The 16,244-nt window shown below is 36.9% G+C and overlaps 1 protein-coding gene across 1 annotated transcript in view; it reads right to left on the reverse strand.

The window, feature by feature from the left end:
• The window catches only part of RBL1 (RB transcriptional corepressor like 1), a 64,193-nt gene that overhangs the window by 30,333 nt on the left and 17,616 nt on the right, over positions 1 to 16,244 (reverse strand). The window contains exons 3-11 of the mRNA XM_043984333.1: positions 15,644 to 15,844; positions 13,525 to 13,589; positions 13,304 to 13,432; positions 13,006 to 13,166; positions 10,511 to 10,560; positions 9,822 to 10,008; positions 6,065 to 6,231; positions 1,302 to 1,414; positions 1,058 to 1,161 (exon numbers count right to left, since the gene is read on the reverse strand). Of these exons, the coding sequence (XP_043840268.1) occupies positions 1,058 to 1,161; positions 1,302 to 1,414; positions 6,065 to 6,231; positions 9,822 to 10,008; positions 10,511 to 10,560; positions 13,006 to 13,166; positions 13,304 to 13,432; positions 13,525 to 13,589; positions 15,644 to 15,844 (1,177 nt within the window). The remainder of the gene's footprint in view (positions 1 to 1,057; positions 1,162 to 1,301; positions 1,415 to 6,064; positions 6,232 to 9,821; positions 10,009 to 10,510; positions 10,561 to 13,005; positions 13,167 to 13,303; positions 13,433 to 13,524; positions 13,590 to 15,643; positions 15,845 to 16,244) is intronic.

Genomic DNA, 16,244 nt, shown 5'->3' on the forward strand with positions numbered 1-16,244 from the left:
ATAAAAATATAAGGCATACCATCATCATCACCATCACCACGATGAATTCGAGTTACCACACTTTTGCTACAGCTGGTGTGAGACACATGGAAATAACAGTGATCATAAGAGATAATGGTAGTAATCATAAGAGATATCCTAGAACTCACTTTCTTTAAAGTGTCATTGGGAAGGGCAGCTAAGTGACACAGTGGATAGAGCACCGGCCCTGGAGTCAGGAAGACCTGAGTTTAAATCTGGCCTCAGACACTTAACACTTACTAGCTGTGTGACCCTAGGCAAGTCACTTAACCCCAATTGCCTCACCAAAAAAAAAAAGTATCATTGGGATCAGGATGAATTTGATCATATAGAGCTATCATAAAAGTAGAGTGACATATACTTAGCTAATGGCCCTCCTAGGTAATATAAAATTGTCACCGTCTTAAAAAAATATATTTGAATTAAAGGATAAAGAAATTTTCTCCCTAATGGTTCTTTCTACCCACAAAGCCCTCAACATTTTCTTCTACATACTAATTGTGGTTACTTCCTTGTCAGTCTGACCTTACTCTTCTTACTTATATAATTTTCTAGTGTATGAAAGAGAATACCTAACTATTTCAAGAACTGATACTAGAGAATTGAGGATGGGGGTGGGGAGGACAGGGGATGAACCTACCTATTTCAAGAATTCAAGAGTAACCAAAGAGAACAGATGTGTTCTTTTTTTTCTGACATATGAATAGAATTTTATTTTCCAAAATATATGTAAAAATAAATTTTAAGATCAATTTTTTAAAACTTTGTGTTTCAACTTCTCTTCCTCCCTCCATTCCCACCCCCCACCCACAAGAACTCAAGCAATTCAAAATAAGTTATACATGAGTAGTCATGGAAAACATGCCCATAGTAGCTAGTTGTGAGAGAGAACCTAAAACTTCAGATTAAGGAATTGTCAAAGAGGAAAATTTTTTAAAGAATTTTTTAATGTGTTTCCATCTGTTTTCAGATACTATCAGTTCTTTCTCTGTGAGAACAGATGTGTTCTTAATGAATAAAACATTAATCTACTTACAGACATGTCCATTCCATGAAGTCGTCGTGTTTCCTGAACCATTATGGTCTCTAGTATTTTATAGTATAAGATCTCTGCCAATTTTAGTCGGTTCACAGCAAAATCTACAATAGAAACAAAAGGAAATATGCAAATAAAAGTCAATAGTTACTAAATACCCAGGAGAAGAAGTTGTTTATAATGTCCCTTTTAGTGAGGGCAAGGTTATTTGCAGTGTTACATTACATGACTTTGCATTCCTTACCTATGTGAGATCCTGGTTGCTCATCTGTTGATTGAGTATAGTGTTGACAAAAAGTTTCTCCTATGCCTTTCACTATGTTCACGATGTTTTCCATAGGATTGCGTACACAAGACCTATAAAACATAATATGAGTAATCTAGTAGTGAAAGAAATGACCTTACATCATTTGGTGGTTTAAGTTCTGTACTATGTTGTAAAGTTAGTTATATAAAATAAAACACATTATTAAAATAAAAAAAGGCATAAAGCCTTTAAATCAAGTCACTATGTAGTCCTTAGGATTCAGTTTTGGAACTGACATAACACACAAACAGAGCTGATATAGTATGTAATCATACTACGGGCACACATACATTATATGAGAGTTATGACAGAAGGCTAATGAGGCAGTATGGTATAGTAGATAAAGCATTGGCTTTGGAAAAAGGAGGACATGGATTCAAATCCCACCTCAAACACTTTTTAGCTGTGTGACCCTAAGTTTCTTAATATTTGTAGCATTTTTTTGGTTTGTTTTTTGTTTGGTCAATGAGGGTTAAGTGACTTGCCCAAGGTCATACAGCTAGTAAGCGTCAAGTATCTGAGGCCAGATTTGAACTCAGGTCCTCCTGACTCCAGGGCCAGTACTCTATCCACTGAGCTACCTAGCTGCCCACTACTTGCTTAATATTTGTAAAATAAGGGAATCAGACTTGATATTTAAGGCCTTTCAGCTCTGAATCTATATTTCTATGATCTATGATCCTATTAGGCAGTATTAATATGGATACTCAGATATCACACAAAGACTCATGGAATTGGAAAGAACCTCAGAGGTCATTGGGTATAACTCATTCCCTCTTCAACATCCGCAGTAAGTGTTTACCATGCCTTTGTTTGAAGAACACCAGTGACGGGTATTCACTGCCTTCTTAGGTAGCCCATCCTACTTTTACATAACTCTGTTTGGAAGAATATTTTCATAGACCAAGCCTCAATCTATCTCTATAATGTCTGTCCACTGCTTCTGGTTGTGGCCTTTGGGGCCACCTAAAACAAGTCTAATCCTTCCTCCATGGGAAAGCTCTTCAAATATTCGATGATGGCTATCCTATCCTAAGTCTTCTACACTTTAGGTTATACATCCCATTCTTTTAACTAATTTTCAGATTGGCTGAATCTTAAGGTCCTTCACCATCCTGGTTGCCTTCTCTAGATGCTCTTCAGCTTGTTCTTAAAATGAGGTGCTCAAACCAGCACACAATACTCCAGATTTGGTCTGACCAACAAAGTTGTAGTTCCTCTTTCTCTGGAGGATTTCATAATACTTTTGCAGCTATAAAGGAATGTCATAGTCTTCCTCTGGAGCATTTTGTCATTATCCTAAAATCTGTCTTAACACAACAGAAAATTTCACATGAAGTTGTGACCAAAGAACAGATTATTGCACTGGGCAGAACAGGAGACACAGAAAAGACACTAGACCAGTGATTATTCTGTACCTGAATAATCAATGACATTCCGCCTAGACCTAAGATGGGAATTTCTATGAATAAAATCCACTTCCTTTGGCAACTTTTATTTTTTCAATTCACAGAAAGGTCTGACAATAAATGTAAATCCTAGGTCTATCCTTCTCTGAAACCTAAATCCAGCTTGATTTGGTCCTTCTAACTTAAGATAGCTTCTACTTAGTTGCTTCTGTTTTTACCAATGACTTTTACCTGCTAATTAGAGGAACGAGAGCACTAATGAATGGTGATAAGTATAATCTTATTTCCCCAGTTATTCCAATGATCATTGCTTTTATTTTTAGTTTTCTTATATCAATATGAAGATATATACTATGAAATATTTTACATAATAATTACAACAAATCACATTTGTATAGTACTTTATAATTTGTAAAGGGTTTTTTCCCCATCAAAACCCCTATGAGATAAGTATATCCTTTAGAAATCTTTATGAAATACATTTCCTTTTCAAGTGATTTTTTAAAACAATCTCCTATTTGGAGGGAAAGGGGCAAAACTACCACTTCACCTTTCTTTACTGATTTAGAAGGTGTATAATTATAAAATAGTTTTCTTCAGAGGTTTAAAACTATTGTAACTGGAGTGACATCACCTGCTGAAGAGTTACTGTAGGAAAGGAGGAGAAGGCATCTGAGGCCAAGCCATGTGGCTTGGGAGGTCAGTTCCTTGGTGTCAGGAAGTGACCTTTACTCGTGGGTACTGTCTATCAAAGCTACCAGCCAATTAGCTTGGAGCTGTGTGTGCATGTGGATGGGATGTTCCCAGTTTCACAGGAGGTTTATGGGACGAAGAAGGGGTGAGGCTTGTTCTCTCGCTCTCTTTTGCAAGGATCTCAGGGAGGAGAGGAGCTGAAGATGATGCCTCCTTGAGATAGATAGCTGAATCCAGGCCTCTTTCTCTCTCTCTTCACCAAATTAATAAATGCTTAAAAAGTCTAAACTCTTGCTAAAGCTTCTAATTTATTGGTGACCACTCATTAGATTTTAGACAGTAGGGGTAGCTAGGTGGTACACTGGATAAAGCACCGGCCCTGGATTCAGGAGGACCTGAGTTCAAATCTGGCCTCAGACACTTGACACTAGCTGTGTGACCCTGGGCAAGTCACTTAACCCTCATTGCCACCGCAAAAAAAAAAAAAAATATATATATATATATATATATATATATATATTTTAGACAGTATAGCTAGAATTCTAGCATCTTTACATTATTTTCTTTTTTTTCTCTTTTTTTTTTTTAGTGAGGCAATTGGGGTTAAGTGACTTGCCCAGAGTCACACAGCTAGTAAGTGTTAAGTGTCTGAGGCCGGATTTGAACTCAGGTACTCCTGACTCCAGGGCCGGTGCTCTATCCACTGTGCCACCTAGCTGCCCCGCATCTTTACACTATTAACCTAAATTATGACCTACTTTAAAAAGAAAACGATGTGTAATAGTGAGTAGAGTGTAATTGTCAAAAGAACTGATATTTTATGTTATTTTTATATAATCCTTACAAATTATGTATTTTCATCTAATTATATATATCATATATAATATATAATTATATTAACAATCTGACTTCTTTATTCAGCTGAAAATACTCTCCAATGATTTCTTAATTGCCAAATGCAATGAATGGCCTCTTCTCATCAACCTCCTTGACCTTTTTGAAGCGTCTGAGACTGCTGATCATCTTCTTCTATTGGATAGTTTTCTCTCTTGCCTTTTGTGACTACTCTCATTTGGTATTCCTTCAAACTGTTTGACTAATAATGCTTTTTGTTAGTCTCTTTTGTGGGATCTTCAACCAGATTATACTTACTAATCATAGGTGTTCCCCAAGGCTCTGCCTTGGACCCACTTGTTTTTTTCATTTTATATTATCTCACTTGGTGATCGCAACAACTCAGGTTCAATATCATCTCTACACATATGATTCCCATATCCATACAGTCAGGCCTAATTTCTTTCAGGAGCTCCAGTCATATCATATCAACTGTCTTCTGGACATGGGCATCTCAAATTCAGCATGCTCAAAAAGGAACTCATCTTTCATCTAAAACTGTTTCTAAACTTACTTACTAATGTCAAGAGTATCACCATCCTCTCAGTCACCAGGACTTTTATTTGTTTTGGGGTTTTTTTTTTGTAGGGCAATGAGGGTCAAGTGACTTGCCCAGGGTCACACAGCTAGCAAGTGTCAAGTGTCCGAGGCTGGATTTGAACTCAGGTCCTCCTGAATCCAAGGCCAGTGCTTTATCCACTGCGCCACCTAGCTGCCCCCAGGACTTTTAACTTCAGTGTCATCCTTCAATTATTTACTGTTATTCCCATAAATCCAATCCATTGCCAAATCTTGTTGCTTCTACCTTCACATCATTTACAATGTCATTAACTTAGCTCAGGCCCTGATCTCCAATTGCCTAGACAACTGCAAGAGCTTTCTGGCTATCTCCCTACCTCAAGTCTCTCCCCATTCTAAACTATCCTCCACAGTGATTTTTCCTAATGCAAAAGGGATAACCATGTTTCCCTGTGGTCAATGAGCTCCAGTGATCCCTATTACCTCTAGGTTCAAATATAAAGTCCTCTGTTGGGCATTTAAAGCTTTTCACAATCTGGCTCTTTCCTACATTTCCAGTCTTCTTACACCTTATTACTCTTCGGGTACCCTAAAGGGCATGGACACTTGCAAAGAAGTACAGGACAACCATGCTCACCAGCTCATCTCTCAATGATCACTCTATCTTGGGACTTTGCATTGCCTAACTGCCACGCCTGGAATAGTTACCCTGGCTTCCGTCAAGACTCAGCTCCAATCATACCTCCTACAGGAGTCTTTTCCAGTCCTCACCACATTCACACTCCACTTGCTAGTGCCTTCCTCTCTGAGTTGACTCTCCATCTACTTTGTATGTGCCTTGTATGTGCTTAATTATTGGCATGTTGTCTGCCTTATTAGCATGGGAGTTCCTTGAGAGTAGTAACTCTTCTTGCCTTTCTTGTGTTCTCAGTGCTTAGCACGATACCCAGCACATAGTATGAAGTAACTGCTTGTTGACTGATTCATAGTGCAAATCCAAAATACAGGTAGTATATAATTTCTTCTAATTTATGAACTTGTACAACATAGGCTTAACAGGTACAATTAGACTTACTAGACAGGAAGAAAACTACTTCAAATACAAAAGCTCTGCCTCAAGGGCTATGAGAAGTACACGAAACTTACTTAAAAGAAAAACCCAGGAGTTAGTAGTTGTATGCTTACTCAAAAATATTCACAAGTTGCTCGCTTGGTGCATTTTTCAGTCCAGCTACAATGTTCTGTAATCGGCTCACACTTTGGGTTGCTGAAGCTACAGGAGTAGTAGCAGCTTCCTTTTCTCGTAGATACCGACGTCCAGTCAGTGGAGTAGAAGGGGCAAATGATCTTTTCTGTCAGGAGGGAGAGAAACCTCTAAGATTCAGAAATTATGCTTCCTTCCTCAAAGTATTTGTTATTTTAAAAGAAGTTCATATGCACACCTTCACTGAAATCATGTTCCCTTGCAGAGTAGGGCATTTTTTTCCTATCCTGCTATCTACCTGCAAAATGTTAAGCATTTCTTCACCTTATAACTGAATATTACTTTTTGTTTTCAAAGCATTTTATGTATTTCATCTAATCCTTACAAAAGTCCCACTAAATGGTTAAGACCTATATTGATTCTCATGGTACTGTATATTTTAGAGTTGGATAGATGCTACAAATAATCAAATCAACCTCCTCATTTTACAGTTGAAAAAGCAGTGACCCAGAGAGAGGATGGGAGTTATCTCTGAAATCACCGAGGTGGGAAGTAGTACAGGGGAACTTGGAGCCCAGGCTTTCTGCCTGGAAATCCAGTGTTCTTTCCTAGACAACAAGTTACCTCAATTTACAAATAAGGAAAATGAAGCAAAATGAGATTGAATCCCTCAAGGTTATATGATGTTAAAACCTAGAAGATTCCCAGATTTCCCAGCTACCAAACTAGGTCCTGTGCATTGAACAAATACCTCTATGAAGCAAGTGAAGGGATGAAAGAATTTTACCCATGGCTGTGATAAAAACTAAGAGTAAAGTTACACAGGCTGAGATAAAGCTGAAGGAGTCTGTTTCAGAGGCAGGAGGTCAGAGTCTAGAAATGTCACAGGCAAAGCGAAGCTAATTAATAAGATTGTCTCTGTACCCTTCTCTCCATTTACATGGCTACCATCTCAGTTTAGGCCTCACCTCTCACCTGGTTCACTATAACAGTCTCCTCAGTGTTTCCTTACCTTTTCCCTACTCCAACCCATCCTCCACTCTGGTGCCAAAGTGATATTCCTAAAGTACAGGTCTGATTATGTCACACTCCTGCTCAACAAACTTCAAGGACTTTCAGGATAAATAAAACTCTTCTGTTTGACATTTAAAGGCTGGGGCAGCTAGGTGGCACAGTGGATAGAGCACTATCCCTAGAGTAAGGAGTACCTGAGTTCAAATCCAGCCTCAGACACTTGACACTTACTAGCTGTGTGACCTTGGGCGAGTCACTTAACCCCAATTGCCTCACAGAAAAACAAACAAACAAAAGCACAGGATTTTCAAGGATTAGCACTAACACCGTTGGAATCAGGAAAGCCTATTGTAGGAGGTACCATTTGAGCTAAGGAGGTAAGGATGGAAGCATTCTGGGTATAAGGAAAAAATGGCCTATGCAAAATCACAGAACCAAGTGTGGTAGGCATACCAGTAATCCCAGATACCAAAAAGCTGAGGTTGGGGGATCATTTGAGTCTGGGAATTCTGATCCACAGTGGGCTAAGCTGATTGGGTATCCAAACTAAATTTGGCATTAATTTGTTGTTTGGAGCAGCTGGTAGACCCCAACCCTTGCCTAAGGAGGAGCAAACTGTCCAGGGATAGAAATGAATTAGGTCAAAGTTCTTGTGGGTGACCAGATCCCCATTGGAACTGTGCCTGTAAATAGCCACTGCCTTTCTAGCCTTGGTGAGTTAGGGAGACCTAGTCTTTTAAATAAATGAAAAGATAAATGAATAGGTAAAGTCACATGGGAAGTAGAATTTTGGGGGGGGGGCATTGGGGGTTAAGTGACTTGCCCAGGGTCACACAGCTAGTGTGAAGTGTCTGAGGCTGGATTTGAACTCAGGTTCTCCTGAATCCAGGGCCAGTACTCTATCCACTGTGCTACCTGCTGCCCCCTGTAGAATGTTATATTAAGGGACATCAATTAGGGATATTTACACAGGTAGTGAAAATGATGATTGCAAGAGAATCGTGTATAATTAGCCTAGAAAGGTAAGTTCAGGCCAAATGGTAGAGGCCTTTAAATGTCATGCAACTGTTTTTTTGTTTGTTTGTTTTTCTATTTCACTTTTATCTGTGAATTTTCTGAGCCAGGGTCTAGAAAAATAAGTACTGAACAAATGCTTGTTGAATTTCTATCCCAACTAAACATTAAGAGAAAATAAGAAAATATAGCCAGAAATAGTAAACAGCAAATATAATCCAAAGGATCTGTAATTGCATGAACATGGATTTTCCCTCCAATGCCACAGATCACAAACTCTCCATGCCTACCTATCCTAGGTGACTCCCATCCATCTCCTTCCATACATTTGCCATAAATGGTCTACCCAATGTGCTGAAGGTCCTTCCTGATATCCTCCTGGCATCCCAAAGATACTTGTGGAACACATGCTGCCCCTAGTTATCCCTTCTCTCACCTCATGACTGGCCCATCTTCTTCTTTAAGTGTATATTTCTCTAATGCTGTCCTTTACACTAGCTCTTTTCCATTGCTCTTTATGTGTTATGAGCTGCAATCTACTCCCACCCATCATGCAGCTTTCCCTGCATTCTCAAAGCTATCACATTCCATGACTTGCAGCACACAAAAATGCTGGCATTTTTAAAATGTGCTCTTTTGTCCTGGGAGAAGGTGGGGACATTAAAGGAATTTTAAAATTTCTCAAAGGCAATAGAGGTCGTTCTTCTATTGAATTCTGGGCCCAGTTCCCTGTCTATTTGTCCTATTTGAGCCATTATAAGATAGATGGACACCGATGGAAGAGATAGCCCATCTAACTCCATGTCATAATCTGGACAACAATTGTTTAATCCACTTGGTCTTGCACAGGTAGATTGTTAGGTCAAAGTCTTTTGTGGTTATTGATGTTTTCCAGGAGGCTCTGCAATATTCCAGGACAAGATGTATCCAGCAAAATGGCATCAGTGGGGCAGCTAGGTGGCACAGTGGATAGAGTACTGGCCCTGGATTCAGGAGGACCTGAGTTCAAATCCAGCCTCAGACACTTGACACTTACTGGCTGTGTGACCCTGGTCAAGTCACTTAACCCCAATTGCCTCACCCCCCCAAAAAAATGTTATCAGCAAAGAGAAGCACCCAGTGCACTTCACCATCCTTAGGAAATCTCCACCTTTGTTGAATACAGACCTCCTGGTTTTATGCCTGATACTTATTATCAGAGAGCTTAACATTAATTATATAATTATATTATATATGTGTTGATTATATATAATATATAATAATATATGTTAATTATATTTTTCAAGGAATCTTAAATAATTTCAAGATTATGAATGAGACATACCTTGTCGAAAATGAATCTTTAAACCAGTGTTGATGTGTACATCAAGAAATAAGGCAGAAATGGGGCAGCTAGGTGGCGCAGTGGATAGAGCACTGGCCCTGGAGTCAGGAGGACCTGAGTTCAAATCTGGCCTCAGACACTTAACACTTACTAGCTGTGTGACCCTGGGCAAGTCACTTAACCCCAACTGCCTCACCAAAAAAAAAAAAAAAAGAAAAGAAAGAAAGCAGAAAGTCTAAAAAGTTCTCCTTTTAATTCCCTTTGACCAACAGCTTTATGAGAATATAGGCTAATATTGGAAATTCAAGATTTAATTACAAAAAGATGCTTGTGTTCTGGTAGTAGAATGACATAGGGTTACACTGAAACCTGAATAGGTTATGTACCTTTGCAAAATGCTGCTGAAGGTTACATTCCACGTGGACTCTGGCAATAAATTTTCCTGCAGGGTTGTCACCTGTAAACTTCTGAGGACTTCCAATTTCCTCTTCTGCATCTGCTCCCAAGAAGACTCTTTCATCAAAATCACCAACTGTAAGAACATATTCTTCATATTCCTTATTCACTGCTTTGCTGAAAAGAGACAGTATTTTAAGTTAACAGATAAACATTTACTTTAAAAAATGGATTTACCCAACCTCAAAGACAGAATAAAAAAGTCCAAGAAAACTTTTACTGTCCTGATTGAAATTTTATTGACTCTATCTATATTTACTAATATTTGGAGCTCCCATATTTCTTTATTATCCTCACCATCTACTAGGAAATCCTCACTACGTTGAAATACAAGAGTACAGAAAATATACACTAACTTGTAAATATCAAGGAAAATAAACCTAGTTATGGAGAACTAAAAGGTATCAGTTAGAGACAATGATTGCTTCTGTGTACTTTTTTTTACAAACCAAGTTACTATTTTATTCCATACTTAGGAATGATGAGATATCTTTCTGCATCCAAACTGAAGTCATTGGGTCAATATTTAAGGCCAAGTTTAATGACCATTCATTTCTTGCCTCTAAATGAGAGGAAAATTCAAATTTTTTGGAGCTATTCTGATATAAATAGTACATACCTGTTATCTGCAAAACTGGAAATATCCAAGAGGCATTCTCCTTTTAAAATCTGTGGAAAGATATTTAGAAAATTCTTAAACCTGGCTATAAAAACTTAAAAATGTGAAATAAGTTGAGAAGTAAACAAGCATACTTGTTCTAAGTGTGGAAGACAAATTCTTAGTAATAGAACAGATTACATGAAATAAAGTTAGAGGCTTGACTATATAAAAACGAAACACATATAGCATAAAACTAAGCAGGGCAACATTGAAAAACATTTTCATCTTGGACATGTCATTGAATTTATAAGTTCCTAATGAGCAAATAGCCAAAAGATATGTACTGACAATTCACAAGACATAAATCCAATATAGTGAATATTTGAACATAAAATCACCAACAATTACAAGTTAAAGATACATATGATTACTATTCAAATGTATGAAGGACAGTGGGTTGGGAAGATTGTTCTTTGTAGTCCCAAAGGGATCAGGAAACATAGATTGAAGTTGTATAGAGGCAGATTTAAATTTGATATAAAGAAAAATTTCTCAACAAATAGCTTTCCAGTAGTAGAATAGACTATCCTGGGGGGGGGGGGTAGTGAGTTTCCCAGTGTTGAAGGTCTTAAAGCCTCAGGCTTGATAGTCACAACTGGGGATGCTACTGAGAAGGTGTTCTGTCCAGGTAAGGACTGGGCTATATATTCTCCAAAGCTTCTTGTGATTGATTATATTATACTACATCATGTCCATTAATTTTGGGAAAACCAATACAAATTATAAAAACCCAATGGGGGGCAGCCATGTGGCTCAGTGAACAAAAGCACTGGCCCTGGATTCAGAAGGACCTGAGTTCAAATCCAGCTTCACACACTTGACACTTACTAGCTGTGTGACCCTGGGCAAGTCACTTAACCCTCACTGCCCCCCCCACCCCCCACCCCCAAAATGGTGATATTCTTTCTGAAAAGCAAATTGGTAGTTCTCAGCAGGAATTGCAAATTTGGCCACAATCTGTGACCCAGTGATACTAATATTGGGAATATCCCCCTGAAAGAAAAAAAACTATTTGTTTAAAGCTGTATTATTTGGAAGTGGAAAAACTGGAAATAGTCTAAATGTTTAATGGCTGTTAAGGAATGGATGAATGGGATTGGAGTCAGGGAGAACATGAAGGTGACTATCCATGCAATGTAACAAATACTATGTGGAAATAAGAGATGTGCAAAATGGAGTAATGTAATGTGAAAAAATCAGAACTGAGTGGCTATATTTTTTAAATTTGTTTTGTGAGTCAAATAAAAAATACCACATCCATGGAAGGAGGATAGTATATGTGCAAGTATGTATCAATATATTAATGTAGAGAATCCTAAGGATCAGAAAGGGAGATGAACTGCATGTTTAAATATGTTTTTTGTTGTAAAACTGAATAGACACCAATTTCGGGGGGGTGTGAAATAAATTACAGTTTTTAGATAGACTAAAGAAATAGTACATGACCTTGATCTAATATAATGCAAGGAAACAAAATAGAGAAATACAGAACATTTTCTGCAGACCAATGAAGATTATTTATAATGTAAATGAAATACTGAAGTACTGGGTAACTTAGGATACACTGGAGTCCCACCTCTAACTCAGAGATGCATCAGTACTGGCCCCAGGAATTACAGATTTGCTTGCTTAGCTCGAATCTGAGTCAGACATGTAGAAGTGTCAATGATTAATTGGAGTAGTGTGGCTATAGGAGAAAACTCACCTCAAAGTCAGAATACCTGGATTTGGATGTTACTTTGGACACCAACTGGGTATATACTCAAGGGCAATCAAAATACCAAGTAGTTTCTTTATAAAATTGGATAAAATATATTTTCCAGTAGGGGTATGGTGGTAGAGTCCTGAACTCTAATTTCATTCATGTAGGGGAGTTGCTGTTGTAGAAATATCTTCTAATACTGAAGCTCAGCAACTCATTTATAATTTATAATGTCAGAGAATTTCCTGGGACACTGAGAAATTAAGAGATCTGCCTATGGTCACACAGCTAATATGGGTCAAAACCAGAATATGAACCCAGTCCTTCCTGATTCCAAGGCAGACCCTATATTCATTGCACTATGCTGTTTCTTGTTAAAAAATTATAATTAAATATATATGGAAAAGTCAGCAGGAATTTTGAGGGGCATGTTTTTAGTCCATAATGTGGATATCTGAGAAAATAAAACTACTATATACAGAAGTTTAAGCAAGAGGCAAGTCTTTACCATAGAATACTAAAGCTGGAAGGGAGCTTAGAAATCATCTAACCTAACCTTCTCATTTTACAGATGAAAATCTTAGGTAAAGAATTTGAAGTAATTTGCCAAGGGTTCTCCAGTTAGTGAGAGAACTGTGACCATAACTGAGATAAAAAGGTTTAGTGGTGGAAATAGAATTTACTGAAAATTACTTTTCTATGTGTTTGATAACCACTTCAGATATGATTTATCTGATAGCAGGCACCGTACCTTTCTATCAAATAGTTTTGAAATGTATGGCTTAAAATAATGCTCCTTTATCCCTTTTGCTTCTACTAGAAGTCCATCATGCAGCTCACAGAGTGTGGCAATGATACATGGCGGTTCTTCAGAGCCTCTAAAGTCAGAAGTATGGAAATCAGGTGGTAAACCTAATGTAGCGTAGGGGAAAAGGAACAGGAGGAGGAAAAGAGAGAGGGAGAGAGAGAGAGAGAACATGGTTACATTTTAAAAATGCATTTTTAAGTGGTTAGAAATAATTTACTTTTACAAATAAATAAGGTCTTACCTTTGAATGACAGATTCAGCAAATCTCTTCTATTTGGGCACATAATGGCATTTGTGAAAGTTAGATCCAAGCAGCACAGAAGTAAATGATAAGAGTTTACTAAATCATCTCCAATCATACGAAAGTTACCTTTACAAAAAACACAAAGACCACAAACCTATCATGTCAAATATGACCAAGTTCACGAAATAAATATATCAATGACTAAAACACCAGTTTACCTTTGGTATAGACAAAGAGTGTCCAACAGAAGTTAAAGAGATCTTTAACAGTGCAAGGAACTCGTCTAGAAAGGGAAAAAAAAGTTATATTAAATTTCACTACTCTCACTAGCTTTCCAGAATAAAAACCAAACCAAAGTTTTTAAAGTTTATCCGTAAATAAAATGAGAAAATATTAAAATCCAATGAGACACAAATTCCATTCACCTTACTTCCCATTTCTCCAAAACATGGAGTTAATTATTTGTGGTCCATGTACTGATTCAAATTTAATAACATTTCCAATTAGCAAGTACCATAAGATTTCTTAAACTAAGAGATAAACTCTCCCACTCCCTTTGAAAAATACAGAAAGGAGAGGCTGAGTGAAGTGAATAGAACCAGAACATTGTACATGGTAACAGCAACATTGTGCAATGATCAACTGTGATAGACTTAGCTCTTCTTAGCAGTGCAATGATCCAAGACAATTCCAAAGAACTCGTGATAGAAAATACTCTCCACATCCAGAAAAAAAGAATTGTAGAATCTGAATGCAGATTGAACCATACTGTTTCTACTTTTTTTTGTGGATTTATTTTTTGAGGTTTTTCCCTTTTGTTCTGATTCTTCTTTCACAACATAACTAACATATGTTTAATGAGATTGCGTATACATTACCTACATCAGATTCTTTTCTGGGGAGAGGGGAAGAAAGGGAGGGAGGGAGAAAAATTTGGAACTCAAAATCTTATAAAAACAAATGTTGAAAACTATCTTTACATGTAACTGGAAAAAAATAAAATACTTTTAGGATTTTTAAAAAATACAGAAAGTAGGCAGCTAGATGGCATAGAGGATAGTGCACTGTTTCTGAAGTCATGAGGACCTGATCTCAAATCTGACCTGAGGCACTTACTAGCTGTGTGACCCTGGGAAAGTCATGTGATGCCTGATTAACTTTAAAAAAAAAAAAAAGAAAGAGAAAGGAAAGAAAAATATAGACAAAATATAGAGACGTTTCAGTAACAAGTAATAATATATTAATGATTATATTTAACTTCTGTGCAGATAACTTGCAGATAATTCCTGACACATTAGACCCACTAATTGTTGGTTGGACTCTGAATCAATTGTCATTTTGGAAATGATTTTGAAATTGTAAGTGAAAAATCACTAAAGTGCTTATGTGCTTTGACCGTTGGGCACATACCTCAATGAAGTGGTCAATGACAAAAAATAAAGGTCCTTATATGTAATACTAAATTCATAACAGCATTCTTTGTGGTAGAAAAAAAACAGGAACAAAATGGGTGCCTACTGGTTGAAGAATAGCTAAACAAATCAAGGTACATGAATATAACATATTACTGAGCTTTGGGAAATGATAAAAATGAACAATTCAGAGAAACATGAGAAGACATGTGAAATGATATTGAAGAAAATAGAACTAAAAGAAAAAATACACAATTGTTACAGAAATGTAAATAATAAAAACTAAAAAGTAGTCAAACTCTAATGAGTTGAAATGAACAATCTCAGTCTAGGGAGAACTGATGAAGAAAGATAATTATCTCCTCAGTAAAGAGGAGGGAATTATGGATATGAAATTTATTATAATTATAGATATTAAATATATTAGCTATGACTACTGAATCCATAGGCCTTGCTTAAATGTTTTCCCATGTCACAAGGAAGGGTTCAATGGGGATAAACAGACAGATAAGGAGTAACACCTATGGTGTATCATCTTGATCTAATATAATGCAAGTAAACAAAATATAAAAATACAGAACATTGTCTGCAGACTAACAGAAAAACTAGATGGTATAAAAATTAAAGGCAAAAATAAAACTTTTTAAAAAAGTTATAGTAATAGGGGCAGCTAGATGGCGCAGTGGATAGAGCACCGGCCCTGGAGTCAGGAGTACCTGAGTTCAAATCCGGCCTCAGACACTTAACACTTACTAGATGTGTGACCCTGGGCAAGTCACTTAACCCCAACTGCCTCACTAAAAACAAAAAAACAAAAAAAAAAAAAACAAAAAAAAAAGTTATAGTAATAATAATAGCTAATAAAATATATTTTAATGTTTGTAAAGTGCTGTACATATATTATTTCATTTAATAAGAGTCTTACCTCTGTTTTCTACTACGTGGAAATTTTGGTGGCTCCTCATATGGATTTCTAAATATGTCCAAAAAAATTGGCTCAAATTTCTTGAAAATCACAGTCGACACCTCAAAGTTTCTCTCCAGCCTTTCTATGCGCTCACGAAATTCCTGTGGCAGGTTTGACATGTCTATCCACTTCTTCATTTTACTAAAAAACTGAATTAAACTTAGAAAAAACCAGAAAGGCAACAAATCAGTTTTAATTGGTCCACATGATGAATTTTTAAAATAAGATAAAAAAGATTTCTTCTCTGAAAATTATTTTAAGTCACGACTACTATTCCTTATGAAAAGTTATATAGCTACCACCACTAAGCATTATATGTGAATTTTTTATTCTTATAGTCTCTCTTATATCCTAAAGCACATTCTCTGTATGTAGTTCCTTGTATAATTAATTTTGTATGTGTATATGATATCATCAACTCTAGTATAAGGCCTCATATGGAAGGGATTATATATTTTTTTACTTTTGTTTATTCCCCACAGCCCCTAGACAGTGCTTTGAACATGGAAAGAACTCATTAAATATTTGTCAACTAAGAGATGGATTCACTGAATGGGCT

The sequence above is a fragment of the Dromiciops gliroides genome, chromosome 2 (assembly GCF_019393635.1).
Source record: "Dromiciops gliroides isolate mDroGli1 chromosome 2, mDroGli1.pri, whole genome shotgun sequence".
Lineage (NCBI taxonomy): Eukaryota > Metazoa > Chordata > Mammalia > Microbiotheria > Microbiotheriidae > Dromiciops > Dromiciops gliroides.